Source organism: Pan paniscus, chromosome 15, assembly GCF_029289425.2.
Source record: "Pan paniscus chromosome 15, NHGRI_mPanPan1-v2.0_pri, whole genome shotgun sequence".
Classification (NCBI taxonomy): Eukaryota; Metazoa; Chordata; class Mammalia; order Primates; family Hominidae; genus Pan; species Pan paniscus.
Window position 1 is genome coordinate 39,099,845 of NC_073264.2, and position 23,919 is coordinate 39,123,763.

General features: G+C 37.6%; 1 protein-coding gene across 1 annotated transcript in view; it reads left to right on the forward strand.

Annotated features, from left to right (window-relative positions):
- The window catches only part of TTC6 (tetratricopeptide repeat domain 6), a 233,531-nt gene that overhangs the window by 168,388 nt on the left and 41,224 nt on the right, over positions 1 to 23,919 (forward strand). Inside the window, exons 16-21 of the mRNA XM_055097529.2 lie at positions 9,023 to 9,192; positions 12,254 to 12,374; positions 13,800 to 13,950; positions 16,821 to 16,903; positions 17,845 to 17,921; positions 18,338 to 18,498. Coding sequence (XP_054953504.1) covers positions 9,023 to 9,192; positions 12,254 to 12,374; positions 13,800 to 13,950; positions 16,821 to 16,903; positions 17,845 to 17,921; positions 18,338 to 18,498 — 763 coding nt within the window. The remainder of the gene's footprint in view (positions 1 to 9,022; positions 9,193 to 12,253; positions 12,375 to 13,799; positions 13,951 to 16,820; positions 16,904 to 17,844; positions 17,922 to 18,337; positions 18,499 to 23,919) is intronic.

Sequence of the window (23,919 nt, forward strand, 5' to 3'; positions counted from 1 at the left end):
TGGTGGCCCAGCAGTGAGGGTGGCAGAGTGTGCTCATGCCAGCAGCTAGTGGCATGGTGGGGTGCACATGCAATTGCGCATCATTGAGGAAGGGATGGTGAAATCTGCCCACACGTGTGTGCACCTACAAAGTGATGAGGGAGTGGCCATTGATGACTGTGGGCCAACAAAGCAGTGTTGGGGAGGCCCTGCTGGAGGGAGGTTGCAGGTGGGCCGGTGCCTGTCATCTGGAACTGCTCTGCTGGACCCCTCCAATAGTCAGGGGTGGTCTGCCAGTGCAAGAGGTATGATGTGGACCCCTGGGAGGCTCCCTGGTTGGGCACCTGAGGCTGCACTATGAGCAGGTGCAGCCACCCTGGGGTCCTGGGAGAGGCCAGCAGACATGGGAGGGCACTCAAGTTGGACTGGCATCATCTCCAGGGCAAGGTTGCCCTGCTTTATTGAGGCCCAACAACTCCTCTAGGGCTAAAGTCTCCAAGGGGAGCATGGCAGACCTTGGGGTATGGGCATCCCTGACTGTGCTTCATTGCAGACTTTCCTGCTCCAAACCCTCTGGGCTTTACACAAGCTGGAATTTTGCCCCACCACCTTTCTAAGAAGCTCTCTGCCAGCTTAAGTGTCCATGGGGGTCATGAGGTCTCCTGCTGCCAGGATTCCAGAAGTCTGTGGTGAGAGCAGGTTTCTGCTTTCCTGCTCAACTCATCCTTTCCCCAGGAGTCACTGGGAGCCAGAAATGAGTCCCAGTTCATGGTAGCCCCATGCAGGGTTCCCAAGTTCCTCCCCATTCAGTGCTTCATCTTTGTCCTCCTTCTGTTCATTCTCAATGCATTCCCTATGAAGATCTGCTGAGAGTGCCAGTCTTTCTGATGTCCGTGTCCCTCAGTGGCAGGTGTTCCTCCTGTCTGTGACTAGTTGGCCTGCTTAGAAGTCTTTTTTTTTGGCTTCCTTATTTTGAAGGATAAATGCCCCTTGGCCATTATATACTTTTAGGTGGATCATTTAAAAATAGTACTGCATTTTCTTTGTCTTTAAAATTTTAAATCTATATTCATGGTAAAATTGGTCTCTATAGTGACTACTATATTTCAGCATTTGACTACTTTTTAAAAAATTGATTAAGTGTTCCATCTTTTCTTAGAAACATGTCCTTTATTATTAGATATTTTTTGTTCTTTGAAAGTTTGGAATAACTTGCCTCTAAAATTATCCCAGCTTACAGCCATTTGCTGAGAGGGCAAAATTTTTCGAAAGTCTTTACAAATTATTCCCTTGTTATTGGTCTATTCTGGTTGTCTACTTCTTCAATTGAAGGGACATTACTTGCAGGAAGGGATCAAATTAGTTGGAGGAGAACAAAAAGGTTAATTGAAGGTATTATTAGGTGGTGGTGTCTCAGGGGGCCTCATATGCCATTTTTAAAGAATTGGCCTTATCCGATTACCAATATGGGCCATGGAAAGAAAGTTTTTGAGAAAGTAGGTCTTTATTATATTACAGTCAAATCTTATCACTCCGGCTCTAGGAATAGAGTAAAATAAGAGCCCAGGTGTGAGCTGATGAAGGTCTGAATTACTGACGAAGTTGAAACAAATGCAAAAGTGAGTCTGTTTGAATGAACGAATTAATTAATTAATGGCATGCTACACAGAATATTACAAAAGGTTTATTCTGTAAAATTTTAAGTTCAGAAACATATATATGCTCAAAATTAATTAGTAATATTTTTTAGCAGTGAATACTAATTAAAAATAAATACAAAGCTCTTCTATTTATTAGAAAATTAGTGAAACATTTTTTTCCTCAACTTTTAAGTTCGGGGTACATGTGCCAGATGTTCACATAGGCACATTTTTGTTACATAGGTAAATGTGTGCCTTAGTGGTTTGATACACAGATCATCCCATCACCTAGGTGTTAAGCCCAGTATCCATTAGCAATTCTTCCTGATGCTATCCCTCCCCTCACCCCTCTTCTGACAGGCCCCAGTGTGTGTTGTTCCCTTTCATGCATTCATGTGTTGTCATCATTCAGCTCCCATTTATAAGTGAGAACATGCAGTGTTCGGTTTTCTGTTCCTGTGTTAGTTTGCTGAGGATAATGGCTTCTAACTCCATCCACGTCCCTGCAAAAGACATGTTCTCATTTTCTTTTATGGCTGTGTAGTATTCCATGGTATATATGTACCACATTTTCTTTTTTTAAATTATACTTTAAGTTCTGGGTTACATCTGCAGAATGTGCAGCTTTGTTACATAGGTATACATGTGCCATGGTGGTTTGCTGCACCCATCAACCCATCACCTACATTAGATATTTATCCTAATGTTATCCTATCCCTAGCCTCCCACCCACCATGGACCCCGGTGTGTGGTGATCCCCTCCCTGTGTCTATGTGTTCTCGTTGTTCATCTCCCAGTTATGAGTGAGAATATGTAGTGTTTGGTTTTCTGATCTTGTGATAGTTTGCTAAGAACGATGATTTCCAGCTTCATCCATGTCCCTGCAAAGGATGTGAACTCATCCTTTTGTATGGCTGCATAGTATTCCATGGTGTATATGTGCCACATTTTCTTAATCCATTCTATCATTGGTAGACATTTGAGTCAGTTCCAAGTCTTTGCTATTTTGAATAATGCCACCATAAACATACGTGTGCATGTGTCTTTATCATAAAATGATTTATAATCCTTTGTGTATATGCCCAGTAATGGGATTGCTGGAGCAAATGGTATTTCTAGTTCTAGATCCTTGAGGAATCGCCACACTGTCTTCCACAATGGTTGAACTAATTTACACTCCCACCAACAGTGTAAAAGTGTTCCTATTTTTCCACAACCTCCCCAGCATCTGTTGTTTCCTGACTTTTTAATGATTGTCATTCTAACTGGAGTAAGATGGTATCTCATTATGATTTTGATTTGCATTTCTCTAATGACCAGTGATGATGAGCATTTTTTCATATGTCTGTTGGCTGCATAAATGTCTTTTTGTGAAAAGTGTTCATATCCTTTGCCCATTTTTTGATGGGGTTGTTTGATTTTTCCTTGTAAATTTGTTTACATTCTTTGTAGATTCTGGATATTAGCCGTTTGTCAGATGGGTAGATTGCAAAAATTTTCTCCCATTCTGTAGGTTGCCTGTTCACTCTGATGGTAGTTTCTTTTGCTGTGCAGAAGCTCTTTAGTTTAATCAGATCCCATTTGTCAATTTTGGCTTTTGTTGCCGTTACTTTTGGTGTTTTAGACATGAAATCCTTGCCCATGCCTATGTCCTGAATGGTAATGCCTAGGTTTTCTTCTAGGATTTTTATGCTTTTAGGTCTGATGTTTAAGTCTTTAATCCATCTTGAGTTAATTTTTGTATAAGGTGTAAGGAAGGGATCCAATTTCAGCTTTCTACATATGGCTAGCCAGTTTTCCCAGCACCATTTATTAAATGGGGAATCCTTTCCCCATTGCTTGTTTTTGACAGGTTTGTCAAAGATCAGATGGTTGTAGGAGTGTGGTATTATTTCTGAGGGCTCTGTTCTGTTTCATTGGTCTATATCTCTGTTTTGGTACCAGTACCATGCTGTTTTGGTTACTGTAGCCTTGTAGTATAGTTTGAAGTCAGGTAGCGTGATGCCTCCAGCTTTGTTCTTTTGGCTTAGGATTGTCTTGGCAATGCGGGCTCTCTTTTGGTTCCATATGAACTTTAAAGTAGTTTTTTTTAGTTCTTTGAAGAAAGTCATTGGTAGCTTGATGGGGATGGCATTGAATCTATAAATTACCTTGGGCAGTATGACCATTTTCACGATATTGATTCTTCCTATCCATGAGCATGGAATGTTCTTCCATTTGTTTGTATCTTCTTTTATTTCATTGAGCAGTGGTTTGTAATTCTCCTTGAAGAGGTCCTTCACATCCCTTGTAAGTTGGATTCCTAGGTATTTTATTCTCTTTGAAGCAATTGTGAATGGGAGTTCACTCATGATTTGGCTCTCTGTTTATCTGTTATTGGTGTATAGGAATGCATGTGATTTTTGCACATTGATTTTGTATCCTGAGACTTTGCTGAAGTTGCTTATCAGCTTAAGGAGATTTTGGGCTGAGACGATGGGGTTTTCTGAATATACAATCATGTCATCTGCAAACAGGAACAATTTGACTTCCTCTTTTCCTAATTGAATACCCTTTATTTCTTTCTCCTGCCTGATTGCCCTGGCCAGAACTTCCAACACTATGTTGAATAGGAGTGATGAGAGAGGGCATCCCTGTCTTGTGCCAGTTTTCAAAGGGAATGTTTCCAGTTTTTGCCCATTCAGTATGATATTGGCTGTGGGTTTGTCGTAAATGGCTCTTATTATTTTGAGATACGTCCCATCAATATCTAATTTATTTAGCGTTTTTAGCATGAAGGGCTGTTGAATTTTGTCAAAGGCCTTTTCTGCATCTATTGAGATAATCATGTGGTTTTTGTCTTTGGTTCTGTTTATATGCTGGATTACATTTATTGATTCGCGTATGTTGAATCAGCCTTGCATCCCAGGGATGAAGCCCACTTGAACATGGTGGATAAGCTTTTTGATGTGCTGCTGGATTCGGTTTGCCAGTATTTTATTGAGGATTTTTGCATCGATATTCATCAGGGATATTGGTCTAAAATTCTCTTTTTTTTGTTGTGTCTCTGCCAGGCTTTGGTATGAGGATGATGCTGGCCTCATAAAATGAGTTAGGGAGAATTCCCTCTTTTTCTATTGATTGGAATAGTTTCAGAAGGAAGGGTACCAGCTCCTTTTTGTACCTCTGGTAGAATTCCACTGTGAATCTGTCTGGTCCTAGACTCTTTTTGGTTTGATAGGTTCTTTATTATTGCCTCAATTTCAGAGCCTGTTATTGGTCTATTCAGGGATTCAATTTCTTCCTGGTTTAGTCTTGGGAGGGTGTATGTGTCCAGGAATTTATCCAATTCTTCTAGATTTTCTAGTTTATTTGCGTAGAGGTGTTTATAGTATTCTCTGATGGTAGTGTGTATCTCTGTGGGATTGGTGGTGGTATCCCCTTTATTATTTTTTATTGCATCTATTTGATTCTTCTTCCTTTTTTTCTTTATTAGTCTTGCTAGTGGTCTATCAATTTTGTTGATGTTTTCAGAAAAATAGCTCCTAGATTCATTGATTTTTTGAAGGGTTTTTTGTGTCTCTATCTCCCTGAGTTCTGCTCTGATCTTAGTTATTTCTTGCCTTCTGCTAGCTTTTGAATGTGTTTGCTCTTGCTTTTCTAGTTCTTTTATTTGTGATGTTAGGGTATCCATTTTAGATCTTTCCTGCTTTCTCTTGTGGGCATTTAGTGCTATAAATTTCCCTCTACACACTGCTTGAAATGTGTCCCAGAGATTCTGGGATGTTGTGTCTTTGTTCTCACTGGTTTCAAAGAACATCTTTATTTCTGCCTTCATTTTGTTATTTACCCAGTAGTCATTCAGGAGCAGGTTGTTCAGCTTCCATGTAGTTGAGCAGTTTTGAGTGAGTTTCTTAATCCTGAGTTCTAGTTTGATTGCACTGTGGTCTGAGAGACAGTTTGTTATAATTTCTGTTCTTTTACATTTGCTGAGGAATGCTTTACTTCGAACTGTGTGGTCAATTTTGGAATAAGTGCGATGTGGTGCTGAGAAGAATGTATATTCTGTTGATTTGGGGTGGAGAGTTCTGTAGATGTCTATTAGGTCTGCTTGGGGCAGAGCTGAGTTCAATTCTTGTTAACTTTCTGTCTTGTGGACCTGTCTAATGTTGACAGTGGGGTGTTAAAGTCTCCCATTATTATTGTGTGGGAGTCTAAGTCTCTTTGTAGGTCTCTAAGGACTTGCTTTATGAGTCTGGGTGCTCCTGTACTGGGTGCATATATATTTAGGATAGTTAGCTCTTCTTGTTGAATTGATCCCTTTACCATTATGTAATGGCCTTCTTTGTCTCTTTTGATCTTTGTTGGTTTAAAGTCTGTTTTAGCAGAGACCAGGATTACAACCCCTGCTTTTTTTTGTTTTCCATTTGCTTGTTAGATCTTCCTCCATCCCTTTATTTTGAGCCTTTGTGTGTCTCTGCACGTGAGATGGGTCTCCTGAACACAGCACACTGATGACTCCTGACTCTTTATCCAATTTGCCAGTCTGTGTCTTTTAATTGGAGCATTTAGCCCGTTTACATTTAAGGTTAATATTGTTATATGTGAATGTGATCCTGTCATTATGATGTTAGCTGGTTATTTTGCTTGTTAGTTGATGCAGTTTTTTCCTAGCATCGATGGTCTTTACAATTTGTCATGTTTTTGCAGTGGCTGGTACTGGTTGTTCATATCCATGTTTAGTGCTTCCTTCAGGAGCTCCTGTAAGGCAGGCCTGGTGGTGACAAAATCTCTCAGCATTTGCTTGTCTGTAAAGGATTTTATTTCTCCTTCACCTTTGAAGCTTAGTTTGGCTGGATATGAAATTCTGGGTTGAAAATTCTTTTCTTTAAGAATGTTGAATATTGGCCCCCACTCTCTTCTGGCTTGTAGAGTTTCTGCTGAGAGATCAGCTGTTAATCTGATGGGCTTCCCTTTGTGGGTAACCTGAACTTTCTCTTTGGCTGCACTTAAGATTTTTTCCTTCATTTCAACTTTGGTGAATCTGACAATTGTGTGTCTTGGAGTTGCTCTTCTCAAGGGGTATCTTTGTGGCATTCTCTGTGTTTCCTGAATTTGAATGGTAGCCTGCCTTGCTAGGTTGGGGAAGTTCTCCTGGGTAATATCCTGAAGAGTGTTTTCCAACTTGGTTTCATTCTCCCCATCACTTTCAGGTACACCAATCAGACATAGATTTGGTCTTTTCACATAGTCCCATATTTCTTGGAGGCTTTGTTTATTTCTTTTTACTCTTTTTTCTCTAAACTTTTCACTTCATTTCATTAATTTGATCTTCAATCACTGATACCCTTTCTTCCAGTTGATTGAATTGGCTACTGAAGCTTGTGCATGCATCACGTAGTTCTTGTGCCATTGTTTTGAACTCCATCAGGTCATTTAAGGTCTTCTCTATGCTGTTTATTCTAGTTAGCCATTCGTGTAATCTTTTCTCAAGGTTTTTAGCTGCTTTGCTTTGGGTTTGAATATCCTCCTTTAGCTCAGAGAAGTTTGTTTTTACCGATCGTCTGAAGCCTTTTTCTCTCAACTCGTCGAAGTCATTCCTCATCCAGCTTTGTTCCGTTGCTGGTGAGGAGCTGCATTCCTTTGGAGGAGAAGAGGTGCTCTAATTTTTAGAATTTTCAGCTTTTCTGCTCTGGTTTATCCCCATATTTTTGGTTTTATCTACCTTTGGTCTTTGGTGATGGTGACATACAGATGAGGTTTTGGTGTGGATGTCCTTTCTGTTTGTTAGTTTTCCTTCTAACAGTCAGGACCCTCAGCTGCAGGTCTGTTGGAGTTTGCTGGAGGTCCACTCCAGACGCTGTTTGCCTAGGTATCACCAGTGGAGGCTGCAGAACCACAAATGTTGCAGGATGGCAAATGTTGCTGCCTGATTGTTCCTCTGGAAGCTTTGTCTCAGAGGGGCACCCGGCTGTATGAGGCGTCAGTTGGCCCCTAGTGGGAGGTGCCTCCCAGTTAAGCTACTCGGGGGTCAGGGAGTCACTTGAGGAGGCAGTCTGTCCATTCTCAGATCTCAAACTCCATGCTGGGAGAACCACTACTCTCTTCAAAGCTGTCAGACAGGGACGTTTAAGTCTGCAGAAGTTTCTGCTGCCTTTTGTTCAGCTATGCCCGGCTCACAGAGGTGGAGTCTACAGAGGCAGGCAGGCCTCCTTGAGCTGTGGTGGGCTCCACCCAGTTCGAGTTTCCCAGCCGCTTTGTTTACCTACTTAAGTGTCAGCAATGGCGGGCGCCCCTCACCCAGCCTGGTTGCTGCCTTGCAGTTTGATCTCAGACTGCTGTGCTAGCAGTGAGCAAGGCTCTGTGGGCGTGGGACCCTCCAAGTCAGGTGCGGGATATAATCTCCTGGTATGCTATTTGCTAAGACTGTTGGAAAAGCGCAGTATTAGGGTTGGAGTGAGTCAATTTTCCAGGTGCCATCTGTCATGGCTTCTCTTGGCTAGGAAAGGGAATTCCTGGACCCCTTGCACTTCCTGGGTGAGGCGGTGCCTGGCCCTGCTTTGGCTCACCGTCTGTGGGCTGCACCCACTGTCCTGCACCAACTGTCCGACAAGCCCCAGTGAGATGAACCCGGTACCTCAGTTGGAAATGCAGGAATCACCCGTCTTCTGCATCGCTCACGCTGGGAGCTGTAGACTGGAGCTGTTCCTATTTGACCATCTTGGAACCTCCCACTATTTTTATTTCTTCTAAGTAGGCAACCTAGTAGCTTCTTTCTTCTGTTTTTCCTTGTCATCTTTATTTTATTTCTAAAAATGGATATGCTTCACATTATTAACTAATTGAAGATGAGTTTTTTGGCATTGATCTAAGTGATAATTTCAAAATTGGAGTCAGAAGTTAATGATAAAGGAATCCAGTTTACACAACTAATGCAATAGCTTTCATCGGTGAAAGAGCAGACTTTCACGTATTTGGATGTATCTTCAAGCTCCAGAGAAAAACCTCCTAAAACTTCTACTCACTAGGGCCCATGTTCTGCAAAATGGATTATTTTGTTTTTCTAGGAAGCAATTTTGTATAAATTAGTGCTTAATACATTTTTGGGAATCAATAAATAATAAATGTCATACTTATTTTATTGACATACCTCCTTGATAAATGTAAGAAATAAAATTAGTTAGCACATAATTAATATGTAGAATGTACCTGATAAGCATATAATTATGTATACAATAAAGTGTACTTCAATTTATAAAAAGTTTGTATCATTTTTGCTGTTAACATCATGACTAAACTCTCTTGTGAAGCAAGGAGAAACATTTACAAATTGTTATTCAAATATAAAATTAGTTGTACAGGTTTACCAAAAAGAGAAAATGTATACTTTACAGTACTTGTTAAAACAAACTTTTTTTTCCTAGGACATACCGAGGGATTGCATATGTTAAACGGAAATTTTATAAAGAAGCAACTCAAGATTTTTCTGCTGCAATTCACTTAGATCCTAATAACTGGTTAGCGTTGTATTATCGAGGTTGCTTATTCAGAAAGAGTAACCCTTTTAGAGCGCTACAGGATTATAGTGTTTCAGGTACTTTGCCTTCAATTACATGTATATAGCAATCCAATCTGAGATTCAACAGCTCAGTTTCATAGTGGTGAATGGTAATGTGGGTTCACTAATGTAATATGTATACTACTATATACTAATGTACATTATAAGTATATATTACTTGAGCTTACACATTTTAATATTCTTATATAGGTATACAATATATGAATACATAGCTATAATGGTTTAGCTCTAAGTGTTTCTAATATGCCCTTTATATATGTGTGTGTGTGTGTGTGTGTGTTTGTGTTAACTGTGGCAAGGGGAGAATGTGACAGCAAAGAAATCTCTTTCTATAATATACTGGGTTCTGAAGATTTTTCTGGAAACCCAGTCCTGTTTCCTAGTCAGCTTGCTAAAATGGCAGTAAATTGTCCTGGTGGGCTGTGTCCTGCTCCATAGGCTCAGCCCAAGGGATTTGTCAAATTCAGAGTTTTTAACCCCTAAACTAAAAATAGGTTTTGAGAATCCTTAGTAGCTAAGGACACCAACAGCTAAAAATGGCCATTTCTGTGTTACTCTCAATCAGCACACTCCTGGTTTATGCATGTGCCCAGCACAATTGTGAGCATAGAGTCAGTGCTCAGTAAACAGCCTCCAACGGAATGAATGAGTCCATCCTGACTGATGAAATTCAGCCTGAGTCTAACACTCCAGATATGCCTGTGTTCACCTGGGTGCAAAGTTCTAGAATCCCATCATCCTAGATTAGACAGTGTCTAGAGATGAAGAGACAACTAGATTTCCACAGGGTAGAAGAGCTAGGGTGATAGTTACTTGACTGTCTTAAGTCCATTTGCCTTCTGAGGTCACCCTTCTAATTAATATTAAAATAAAATAACTCAAATTTCATTCTATGTGTTGACAGGAGTCTAGTGTCCTCCCCTTTATTTCCAGTGATTCTTGGGAAAGGGGACTGAGGATTTCTGTCTAATTCTTTCGTCATCTTTGAGTCCAATTTCAGCTTTTGGCTGGATTTCCCATCTTTGCCCACCCTCACTTCTGTGGCTACTGTTCTCTCGGCTTTGCTTTTTCCCAGGTCTGTCCTTCATTCCCCAGTGTAACATCAACACAAACCTGTTATGTCTACTAATCTGTTACTGAATGCTTTAGGGTTCAGAGGATAAATTTAGCACAGATAACTTAAATTTGAAGATCAAACCACCCCCATTTCTAGAAGTTTATCTGGCTCTATCAGCCCTATCCATCTGCCGCTGGCCACATCCCTTTCTCTCTGATCTTCCTCTAAGGGCCTCTTTCTCATATTTCCCTCTTATACAAGTTTTGGGCTTCTCATGCCCTCCTCTCCCCACTTCTAGGCTATCACAATAATTGAACAAAATTCCTATTATTTAATTATCCAGAGCAGACAAACTTGATTTCAGCCTCAATCCTTTCCTACCAGACAGCCCAAGGAGTTTTATCACCTGCAACAAAAAAGGACTCTCAAGATATTTTGCTAAGCTAATAATAATAATAATGATATCTAACATTTATTGGGCATTTTGCTACTTGCAAAGTGCTGTTTAAAGTTCCACATAAGAAGTGTCTCAATATTCAGAGTAATGCTAGGAGCTCGGTACTATTTTCATTCACATTTTACTGATGAGAAAGCCATAGCACAGAGAGGTTAAATAATATTTTTTTTCCTTTTTCCTTAAGAAGAGTTTTTTTTATTGTTTGTTAAGAGCAGCCACCCAAACTGAAGCTGATATTTTAATTGCTAGCCAATCATACTGTGAACTGAGCAGTTAGATTTTCTTCAAGTGATAACAGTCAGGCGCCACATAATGATGTTTCAGTCAAAAACGGACTGTATATACTATAGTTAAACCTGATATATGGCAGTTGACATTGGCATTGTGGATCAAGTAGGGGAAACGATTGATATTCATTAATGGTGTTGGGACATTTGGTTTCCTCTATTATATATATATATATATATATAGTATATACTCTATGTATATTCTATAATATATTCTATATTCTGTATATATGTATATATATAAAAATATATACCATCTAGGTTTGTGAAAGTACACTCTATGATCTTTGCACAATAAAGAAATCCCCTAATAGTGCATTTCTCAGAACATATCCCTACTGTTAAGTGGTGCATGACTGTACTTACTTAATGTGTATGATCATTGCTGACACTGGCTATAGTTCCCTAAATCCAGTACCGTGAATATTTTTGTCCTAGACTGTAAACATTATGCATATTTTGGCAAAACTTTCCACCTTAAGGCAGAATGTCATGAGAAGCTTTAAAGATATCTGTCAAAACTTGTGGAAACCCCATCTAATTCACTAACATGTTTTGAAAGTGAAGGGGCAATCAGTAGGCGAGAGACATGAGATGACCTCTAGACAGGTTACTGATGAGAGTCACACACCTGGATTACTGAGAGGAGGTTCTTTTTCTCCCTTCCATTATTAGGGATGTGCATCTCGGATAGCTGTCATTTGGGATGTGCATAGTCAAGCCATCCGCCTTACCTCCAAGCTCTGTTTGCCTTGGTGTAGCCTCTTTGCTTGTCCATCCCGGTTTGTGTGCAAGCCTGACCTCTGCTTTCTGCCTTCAGGACTAGTACCCAAGCCTGTTCCTTGGCCAGTAACGATGGCTTCCTGATAAAATCAGGCCATCAAGGGTCATGGCACCCTTCTGACTGGAGTTGGATTCTAGGCCAGCCTTTGCCATTGACTGGTATATCATGACCATGGTCAATGTACTTACCCCTTTTGGACTTTAATCTCCTCACCTATATGGTGAGTGGACTATGCTAGATTCCAATCAGGATTTAGTTCAGCTCTAATGAGTTTGTGAACCACAATTGCCACATTGTTACTAATAAATATATTTTAATGTACAATACTATTATTTAACTTACAAAACAAGTACACTCATCATAGATATGTTTCTATTTTATATAATGTTAAAAAATGAGAATAAGCAATAGGAAGGTTACAGACTAAAGTATAATTTACATATGGTTATTTTAGAACCTGAATGAAATACATTTTTTTTTAAATTTTTAAGCACTCATAAATGATGGCTATGAGAATCTTGGTTGTTTTCTACATCGGGGAATAGTCTATGCAAATCTAAAACTTTGGCTGCTGGCAGTTTGTGACTTTGAAACTGTCATTTCTCTAGAAAGGTATGTTTTCCTTTTCATATTTATTGATTTCACTTTTGTAAAAAATTGAAAACCTGAAATGGGAGTAAAAGTTTCTTTCCCCTCATCATTGATAACCTAGAAAAAATGAGACACTTATAAAGTCATCCTAGAATTAGAATACTACTTCTAAAAACAAGATTACTTCAAAAATAAAACCTGTTCTCAACATCTGTTTGCCTTGGGTGTTTTTGCAAATTTTAGAAGTTAAATGGGTTTGACAGGAGTTAAGTCAATGGATAAGGAATCAATACTATTGAGGATTTTGGAGATGCCCAGGCTAGAGCTTTTTGAAATTAACTTCATGGAAAACTGTCATTAAGTTTTAAAATAATGAAAAAATATTCTGCTTGGTGTATGATTGCTATGGACAGCATACAACTCAATGGAAGGCAACCTTCTATTTAGAACTTCTGGCTTCATTTTGTTTAGTAAAGCAAAATAAAAATGCTAATACCATGTAGACCATATGTTCAGGGAGAAATATAGACTGAAAGTTAAATGCACTAGTCAGAAAGTCAAACTGTAAATCACAGAATTTAATTAAAAATTCCCCTTTTTTTCCAAAGAAGGATGTATGAAAAGGGAAGGTGTCAGAAAGAGTAACTAATCATGCCAATTCCTTGCCAACCAGCAGACTGTTTACTTAATCTATCCAAGGTAAACTTTGAACTTGACACAGGAAATTCATGGAGCATGGCTCCATAATGACCGCAGTGGTTTTCTTTTGGACATTTTTGAGCCAGAAAGAAAAAGAAAAGAGTGTCAGTTTCAAAGAGACAGAAAACAGGAAGTAGGAACTTTGGTGTCTAGGCAAGGGGTCAGGGATTCTGTGAGGTTGGATTATTGGATGGGTGGTTTTCATTTTGAAATAGAGGCATCAAACATGATAATTTCTAAGGTTATTTCTCTACTGAAAATCAGTTGATTCTGAGAGAGATAAATAACATTTATTTGATACAGAAAAGCTGTGTTAATATGTATGTGGAGAGGATTTTAACCCCAAGCCACCAAACCCTTGAATATGACTGTTTCTCACTGTCACTCGTGGCCAATAGAACATAGCCTGAGGTAAAGACTCTTTAGTTGAGAAAAACTAAGCTTGTGACTCAAGATAACGGAAAGGTAAATCAAAGAAGAGTAAAGTTTTGCTAAAAGTCTAGGAGACTTCAGGAATTCTGTTCCTAGCGCAGACCCTAAAAACATTAATTCCTTACTAAGGGTTTCACAAAGGTGTTTATAGTTTTTCATAGAGAGCAGCTAACTAATTTACTTTCCTTTGTAAAACATTAAAAAATACTCTGATGAATACTGATGCATCTGTTTCATTCAGTTTATTCCTAATTGGAGAACATTTGGAATAATTAAAAATGTTTAACAAAATTTCACTTTCTCATTTTTTTTTAGAACTATTACTTTGGCTTATGTAAATATTGGCCTCATACATCTGCTACACCTGGATAACTACACGGAAGCCATTTGGCAATTTTCTGAGGCTATTAGAATTGATCCTTTATGTATTCAAAGCTATCTTTGTCGGGCGGAAACCTATTTTAAGGTATTTAAGGCTCAAGAACCTTGATTTTTTTAAAAAAACTTTAATTTTCTGGATATTTGTCCAACATAATTTTAATATGTATACATATTTTAGCTAATTGTAGGGGCTAATGCATTTATAAACAATGTGTTAAGCTGATAGTTAACTCTAATTACTCATTTATAAAGCCTCTACTTTCAAAGTGTGCATTTTTATGTCTTTCACTTTTGAAAATAATACCTTTTTTTTCTTAATTACAAAAGCATTATATACTTATTGCAGGTAATATATGCATGTGATAGGAATAAACTAAAAACTATTATCTATAATTTTATTCTCTAGGGATAGCTGCTATTAACAACTTGAGTCTATGGTCCAATGTTTTGTGTGTGTGTGTGTGTGTGTGTGTGTGTGTGTGTGTGTGTGTGTACAGGTGAGTAAGTAGGTTCATACAATGGGATCCAGCCATAGAATGGGATACTGACCATTCATACTTACTTTTAATTTTGTTTAAGTTTTATAAGTTGTTCACATTAAAAATAAATGTTATATGCCCCTGCTGTGACAAATTAAAACAGCACAATAAATAGGAAAAACCCTCTCCAATTCCAGCCAGATCTGATTTTCAGAGATAACGCTGTTAACTCTTGTCTCTACCCTTCAAAGTAGACACCCATTTATACCACTTCACCTCTAACTGCCCTGTCCAAATACTAGTTTCTCACCAGGATGGATTTTCAAATAGCAGCCACAGTGATCTTGCCAAAACATGTCAGATTATTTCACTTCTTTGCTCAAGCCCTTCAATAGCTTCCCTTGTGTTTAGAATAAAAGCTAAATTCTACAAAAGCCAAAGGTCTGCAAGACCCCACAGGAGCTAGCTCCTAATTGCCTTTCTACCTTTGTCTCCTGTCTATGCTGGTTTCAGCCAGGATAAGCTAGGCTATGCTGAGGTAAAAAAAAAAAAAACAAAACAACAAAAAACCCAAAAACCAAACCTTCAAAATTACTGTATTAAAACAAAGGTTTATTCCTTGCTCACACTGTATGTCCACAGAGGATTGCCTGGAGGCTCTGCCTCCATTGTCTACATCTCAGGACCCAGTGTAGCTAGAGTCCCATTCAGAGTCCTTACTCTGCTGACAATGGAGGTAGGGACCCAGGACAGGTTCAGTGTTGCCACTAGGTCATGTTAGTTCTTGACTCTGTCAGGGAAAGGATGGACAATACTCATAGTGTGTGGTTCTTTTGCTTAACCTAACCCATTGATGAAGGTAAGACCATCTGCGGAAGTTGGAGTTTCCCCTGAGCACATAGAGAAATGAAAACACTAGCATGATAGCAAGGTGTAAGGATATAGTCAAAGGCTGTTCTGAGAGACAAAAATCTCTGTGCAGTAATGATTGAATAATTTGTGGTGCATTCACATCATAGAATGTAACAGAGATGGTGACAAGAATGAATAGAACTATGCTAGCTGACTTGGAAGGTTTTCCATGAGATATTTTTAAGTAAGAAAAGTAGGGCTCACAAAAGAGTGTGAAGTGTGTACAATACGATTCCATGTAAATAAAACAATTGTAAATAAACCCTTGTGTATGTATGTACAAGAATATATACTCCCATTATGTGGGTTCAGCCTCCAGGGTAAATCTAATCTATGGCTACCTGGTAGTGGTCTAATGTCAGGGAAGCTTGTGAGATCTGCGAATGAGCCTCCATTTGTCTTAAGTCAGGATTTCCTCAATGCATAGACATGTATGGTTGGTAGAACAGGTATAGCAATGTGGACATATGACTATATGATTTATTAATTACACCATCCTGAATAGGGTTAGCTTAGGAAGCAGCAGGCATGAAGTTCCACAGAAATTTTCCAATTTGTTTAAACAAATCTCAAACTTCCTCCTTTTTTGTTTCCTCTTTTGAGTCCATCCACCATTTCCTCCAAACATTTATACCATCTGTACAGGTACTGCCTGCTTCCATGCACAAATTAGTTTTGTACATTTGCTTCTTTGCATCATTGTGCCTTAACAATGAAAGGATTGGTTGGTTGTCCCAGGTTAATTTTGCTCTGGTCTGTAGAGTACTCTTTTGGTAATATTTTCAATGATATTTGATTTTTTCCCCAAAGTTGTACAAATTCAGTTTCTGCGACCAGTATTAAGGGAATAATTAATGTTTACTTTTCGTTACATATTGATGGTAAGCAGATTACTTTTTCATCATTTTTTAATTTTGTTATATTCATTCATTCATTTACTTAATTTTTGTGCAGGCCTGTTTTCCCTCCCTTATTTTTAAGTGGAATAGAGTTTTCGTTTTTATATTACCCTCCTTTGCATGCTACTTTATTTCTTAGTCTTTATTCCTATTATTGTTTTTGTCTAGATGGGGTCTCACTATGTTGACCAGGCTGGTCTTGACCTCCTGGCCTCATCAAGCGATTCTCCTATCTCAGCCTCCCAAAGCGCTCAAATTAGAGGCCTGAGACCGGCCTGCATGCTACTTGATTAAGATGGATCAGGTTTGCTGAAAAAGTTGTTAGGGTTGAGGGAGAAAAACTGAAAACTAAATGATAAAAGAGAACACAAACACGTACACAATCCAGAATGTATTATATAATCACATTTATGTGAAATAGTATATGTAGATATGTATAATTATTATTTAAAATTAAAGATAGATGATTTTTAAAAACTAAGAATATATCATAAATTTTTCTTTTTACTTCTCTGTATCCCATTTGCTTTGTAGATTCTTAAGAAAAACATGTATGTTAGGAGATGTCCCTGCAAAATTTCTGTAGAAAGGGTGGGAGAGGATAAATATCAGAAAGGAAGCAATCGATGTTATTAGGAGCTAAGTTTCTGTTTCTCACTCAACAGTTGCATAAATTGAAAAAGGCAGTAAATGAATTGTCTCGTGCTATCCACCTTCAGCCAGATGGAATCCAATTATACATAAGAAGGTATGAGCATAGAAACTGAATTCTTCTTGGGATAACTTAGCATCAGAGAAATTGAATGGGGATCTTCAGTTCCCTCTTGAACCTTTCAGGCTCCCCATTTTACATTTAATCTCCCAGCAATTGCCATTTCCCCACCAGCAAGCCAGTTTGTTAAACTTTAAGATAGTTTATTACATAAGATAACCAGATTTTTCCCTTTGCTCTACCCTTGCATCAAAATATACCTGTTTAGTGTTTATGTTCTTTGAGACCTTTTAAAGCGACTAGTCATGTGGTTATCACATATCTCATAAGAGTAAGGTAACGTATTTTGAACAGTTGTTTTGATTATGTCCACAATCAAACATAAGCATGTGTACTAAACATAAACCTCTGCTAATTCAGTGAAAAGAAGTGACATACTGAATTGTATACCATTTCTACAGGTACTGCCTACTTCCATGCAGTATTTCAAATGCAGTAGAACTTTCTATAAAGATATCCTTTGCAAGTTATGAGTTATCACTATCAAAAATATAATCTTTTAAGGATTTATAGACCTGGGAAATGGAATGTGACAATGCTTTACTGATAAGGGCTTGCTTTGTCCTTGAACCACATTTTAGCAATTTACGTAGATATCTCCTTCCTTTTATATGCCTTGAACTTTATCTTTTAATAATTTCTCAGCAAAAAGTATAACATTTTAAATGCAGATAATTGCAAAAAGAGATTTGTGTATTTTTCTTTCAGTGTTACATTTCCTAAGTTTTCTCATCACATCACTATGCTAATTGATATATTTAGATTATATAAAATGTCTATAATTTTCACTTTTTTATGCATACATAAGTAAATAAGAATGAATATATTGTAAAATTGTAAGTAACTGATTATAAGAAACTTTATTTTAGAAAGTTAATTTTTAGCTGCTTAGAATCAAAATCGATTATTTCTTCCAGAGGACAATATCTTCTTATGATGAAATGTTATGATCTTGCAAAGTTTACTATTTATCAAATAGCAGAAATGGGCAAAGGTAAGTATAATTAATTATAACTTTTAAGAAATACTTCTTTAAAATTTTTATGCTATTTTGCAATAGTTATGTATAAATAGCATGAAGGATCCAATTGAAAGTCAAATTAGATTTTCAAACTTTAGTTTTATATGTACATTGCCAATTAGTAAAATGATTCATAGCAGTGAATTTTGTGAGAGAGATTTTTATGGGAAATATTAAGCTTACAATTTTTCTATTTTTTGTTTGTAATTGGAATGTCTTGTTGGTTACTGGTAGTAAGTAGATCTTACTATAATTTGTTAATTTTGTAATTTATTGATTTGTTAATTCATATTATAAAGACAAATTATTGAATTACTCCCTTAGAATAATTATATTCAAAATCCTTGATAACCTGGCAAAGATATTGATAAACTTTCCTTCCCTTTTAGGTCTCAGTGAGTTGAGTCCTATGCAGCAAGCCCTTATTTATTCATTTTGTGAAAACCATGACAAGGCCATTGAGGTCTTGGACGGAATCAGCTGCAATAGAGCTGAGATGACCATGTGTGCTCTATTAGCAAAAGTTCGAATGAAGGCCAAGAGAACCAAGGTGAAAAGTCCTCTGAGTAATGTTTACTAAACCTATTAATGAAGTGTATATATTGTGCTTAGTATACCACTTTAAATATTTTTCACAAAATTAAGTCATACTATTTATTTATTTTTCTGTGAATTAACATTTGGGTTATTTTCTGTCTTTTTTTTTTTTGCCCCCTCTTAAGAATAGGGCTGCCCTAAATATTCTTTTTCATGTATTCAGTCAGCATGTGGAGTAGTTTTCCAGGTTATATTTCAAGGAGTGCAATTGGTGGTATGTAGAGAATGTGAACGTTTAACTTTCAAGGAAATGACGCGTTGTTTCATAGGGTGGTACCAATTTATTCTCCTACCTGAAGTGTAGGTGTATTCCTGTTCCTGTTGATCTGCATCTTTTACAATAATTGATATTGTTAGGCTTTATTTTTGCCAATTTGGTGGATAAAAATTTATGTCTTGAGGTCTTAATTCACACTTCTCAGTTTGAGCATCAGGTTGAGAATCTTTTTATGTTTATCAGCCACTCATATTTCCTGTTCTATCAATTTGCTATACACATTTTTCATTTCTCTTGTTCTTACTGATTTTAGGTATTTAAGATATAAATTCTGTATACTAATCCTCGATTGTGTGCTGAGTATCTTCTTACGGTTTGTGCCTCGTCTTTTGTCTCTATGGTGTCTTCTGATGAACAAAACTTCTAAAGTTTAATGTAGTTGAATATGTCTATTTTAAAATTTGTCATCAGGGCGTCTTAAAAAATATCTTGTTTAAGAAGCCCTTTTCTACTCCAAGGTCAAGATATTCTTCCCTATTTTCTTTGGAAAGTTTAAGTTTTCCTTTTTCCATTTAAGACCCTACTCTATCTTAAGATTATTCTTTTTTAGCATGAGAGAGTGATAAAATTTCAGTTTTCTCCATATGGGTATTTAAATGTTTCAGTATCCTTTATTGAAATGTTCTTCTTAACCCAAAAATCTGCAGTGCTACATCTATCTTATTACAAGTTTTCACATATGTGTGGATCATGTGCTATTTTAGATTCTCTGTTCTGTTCCTTTGGTCAATTTTTCTATTACTGGCCCAGTAGTACAATGTCTTCATTGCTATAACCTCATTGAAATTATTGATAACTGGTGGAGCAAGTCCCCACACCATATTCTTCTCTAGGAAGCTCCTGGTTAATCTTCAGCATTTACTCTGCCATATACATGTTAAATTTAGCTTGCCCAAGGTCCATTAAAAACTCTCTTGAGATTTTGAATCTTTAGATTATTTTAGGGAGAATTGACATCTTTATGATATTGAATTCTTTAGTTTATGATCAGAATGATGTATTGCCCCATTTATTTCACTTTTTCTTTTGAATAGATTTTACATATCCATCGCTAAAAGTTTCCTAGTTTTCCAGTTTTTTTTCATAGTTTTTGCTACTATTATAAAGGGTATCTTTTAAAAAAAATTTGTTTGCTGATGGTTTACAGAAATGAAACTGATTTTGGAATACTTTTCTACTGGCTGACCACCTTGCTGAACTTGCTTATTATTTCTTAAAATGTTCAGTTCTGTTCTTTTGGGTTCATAACTAGGAAAATATGTCATCTATAAATAATAATAGTTTTATTTTTTCTTTCTTTTTATGTATTCTGTTTCTTATTCTTGTCTAACTGTGCTGGCTAGAAACTCCAAGACAATACTGACTAAAACTAGTGACAAAGACACCCTTATTTTCTTCCAAATTTTAAAGGAAGTTTACCCCACTAAGAATGAAGTTTGGGATTGATTTTTGTAGATAATTTAAACAAAATAAAGATTAAATAATCTTTCTATTTCCATTTTGAATTTTATCAAATTATTTTTCATCAGGTATTGAAATTATTATTATGTTTTTATCCTTTAATATGTTAATGTAGCAGATTATATGTCACATATGAAATTAAGTAATCTATGACATTATTTAGTGTTAGACCAACCATGCATTCCTGGGTTAAACCAACTTGATCAGAATATATAATCTTTTTGTAGACATTGCTAAATTTGAGTTGCTTTTGAGGATCTTTGTGTCTATATTTATGAGTGAGATTGGTTTTGTGGGATTTGAGTATTGATCTTATAGGATTATTTGGAGAGTATTTCTTCTTTTCTATTTAGTGAATGAGTTTGTCTAAAGATTGTAAGGATGTCTTCTTTGAAAGATTATTTAATGCTTTAATATCTAGTACATGGCACACATTTAATAAACATTAGCCGTTATTATTCCTATTTTTTCTCCATGGGCATTTTAAGACTTTTTATCAGCTTCATTCCATAAGCATTTAATCATGAGAAACTACCTTTAGTATAAAAACTAAAAAAACTTTATTTTTGCTCTCTTGACCTCACCAATTATTGGCTTTTTTCTCTTTACTCTGGCACAACCAAATCTTGGAAAATTGTTTATAGTCCTTATCTTCATTTCCTCACTTTCCACTCATTCTGCTGCTCACCACAATCTGGCTTCTTTCCTCTTGTGATGGACACATGATAAGGTGACCCTCAACAAGTTATGCCCTTGTGTGACCTTGAGTGTGAGTGGAACCTATGTCTCACATCTAACCAACAGAGTATGGGAAAGATGATGGGATGTCACTCCCATGATTATATTAGGTTATGTAGTAGACTGGAGAGAGAAATTCCCTTCCTGGCCTTAAAAAAGCAAAGAATTATACTATGAACTGCTTGTGGAGAGGGTATCATGGTAGGGAACTGCTGTGGCCTTGAGGACCTCAGGACAATCTTCAGCCAATAGCCAGTAAGAAGCCTGGGCCCTCAGTCATGCAGCCATAAGGAAACGAAACCCACCAACAATCAGAATGAGCTTAAAAGAAGAAGAGAAAAGAAGTTTTCAGATGAGAATGTAGCACAGTTGACACCTTGACTGAAGCCTGGGAAACCCTAAGCAGAGGACTCAGCTAAGCTATGTGCAGGCTCCTGGCCCCTCACCTCTGCTTGTTCATCAACAATATTCTAAACTATCTCCTGTGAGATAAGAAATGTGTGTTGTTTTAAAGCATTAAGTTTGTGGCATTTTTTATTTTTTGCAGCAACAAGAAAATAATACAGATGCAGTGTTGCTGTACAAATACCTGCAAATGTAGGAGCAGCTTTAGAACAAAGCAGTGGGCAGAGGCTGAAAGAATTTTGAGGAACATGACAGAAAAAGCTTCAATCACCTCAAGCAGACTCTTAGTAGATACCTGGTTTTTAAAGACACTAGCATTGAGGACTCTGAGGCAAATGAGCAACATGTTATTATTTTTATTTAGTGGTTCAAAGCTTAGTAAAATTTTCTCATTTAGTTGTATGGAAAGAAGAACTAATAATTCAGGAGCCTGGATATACAGCAAAGATAATTTCCAAGCAAGGCGTTGACAGTGCTGCCAGCTTTCTTTTGCTTCTAATAGTAAAGTGTGAGAAAGGAGAGATAAGTTAAGAACTGTTAAACAAAGTCAACCAGGACTTGCTTATGAGGAAAATTTTCAACTTCTCCAGATGGCAAAAGAGGACAAAATTCACTGTCAAGAGAAAAGGACAAGGTGTGGCCGGACAACACTTTGCTAAGATCTTAGAAGGATCATGAGGGCAGAGTATTCAGTCACACTAGTTCTTTTTCCTTTCAAGAGATTAAGGGCATAACTTACAAATCTTCTTAACCAAACCAGAGGATCTCCAGAAGCTTAAGGGCATTGTCCCTCAGGCATCTCAGCAGTAGGCCGAAGTAGACAAGGAATTTTCTTGAAAAAATTAGTGGATGTGGCTTTTGTCTAATGAAGTGAATCCCTGTGAAATCCATGGAAGATCTCCAAAGTTTTTAGGAGAATTATTTATTTATAAACACTGACAATTTGGACTCAGACAGAGAGAGTACAAAATGAAAGAAGGCTGTCAGACCTCAAAGTCATTCTGGCAGGAAGTAGGTTAATAAAACAACTCAGCTGCAAACATGTACAACCTTTCATAAAAAAGGAAAAAGGACCCAGAAGGCAAGACTAGGAACCCACAGGATGACACTAAGTGCCATAAATGTTTTGAAACCTAATCAAGAGACTGAGCATTTGCCCAAATGTATTTCAGAACTGCCATGGACCAGTGGCTCATTTTAATCTTCCATTTTCCCCTTTTTAAACCAGAATATCTGTGGATATTATTCTATGCCTGTCTCACCATTGTATGTTGGGTGTTTTGGGGACAGATAACTTGTCTCTTTAATTTCACAAGTCCACAGATGGAGAGGAATTGTGTCCCGAGAGTGGGAGCTGGTGGATTTTACTTAAATGCCTCATCCAGACTTGGACCTGCTTTAAATGATGAAATTTTAGATGTTGAGCTGATGCAATAATGAGCTGAGACTTTGGGGGACCTTGGAATGGAGGAATATATTTTGCGTGTGGCAAGAATGTTGAATTACTGGGGGCCAGATCATTAGAGTCATCTGGTAGACACACTCTAAGATTATTCTTAATCATACCCTATGTTATCTCCTCCCCTTCCTTGAGTGTGTGCAGGGCCTGTGACTTGCTTCCAACCAATAGAATATGGCAAAATTGGTGGGGTGTCGCTCCCTCAATTATGTTGCAGTATATTAGACCTCCTTCTTAGCAGAGTAAAGAGAGAGAGGTTCTCCTGCTGGCCTTGTTGTGACTTCTTATGGAGAGAGTGATATGGTGAGGAACTGTGGGCCGCTGGGACCTGAGTGCAGCCAACAGCCAGCAAGCTGGTATCTCATTGTGGTTTTTATTTGCATCACACCAGTCAGAATGGTGATTATTAAGAAGTAAAGAAACAACAGATGCTGGTGAGGTTGCAGAGAAATAGGAACGCTTTTATACATTTCAACCATTGTGTAAGAAGGTTTGGCGATTCCTCAAAGACCTAGAGGCAGAAATGCCATTTGACCCAGCAATCTCATTACTGAGTATATATCCAAAGGAATATAAATCATTCTGTTACAAAGATACATGCATGTGTATGTTGATTGCAGCACTATTCACAATAGCAAAGATACGGAATCAACTCAAATGCCCATCAATGATAGAGCGGATAAAGAAAATGTGGTACATACACACGATGGAATATTATGCAGCATAAAAAGTAATGAGATCATGTCCTTTGCAGGGACATGGATGGAGCTGGAAGCCATTATCCTCAGCAAACTAATGCAGAAACAGAAAACCAAGCCCTGCATGTTATAAATGGGAGCTGAACAATGAGAACACGTGGACACAGGGAGGGGAACAACACACACTGGGGCTTGTAGGAAAAAGGGTGGGGGGAGACAGAGCATTAGGAAAAACAGCTAATGCATGCTGGGCTTAATACTTAGGTGGTGGGTTGATAGGTGCAGCAAACCACCATGGCACGTGTTTACCTTTGTAACAAACCTGTATATCCTGCA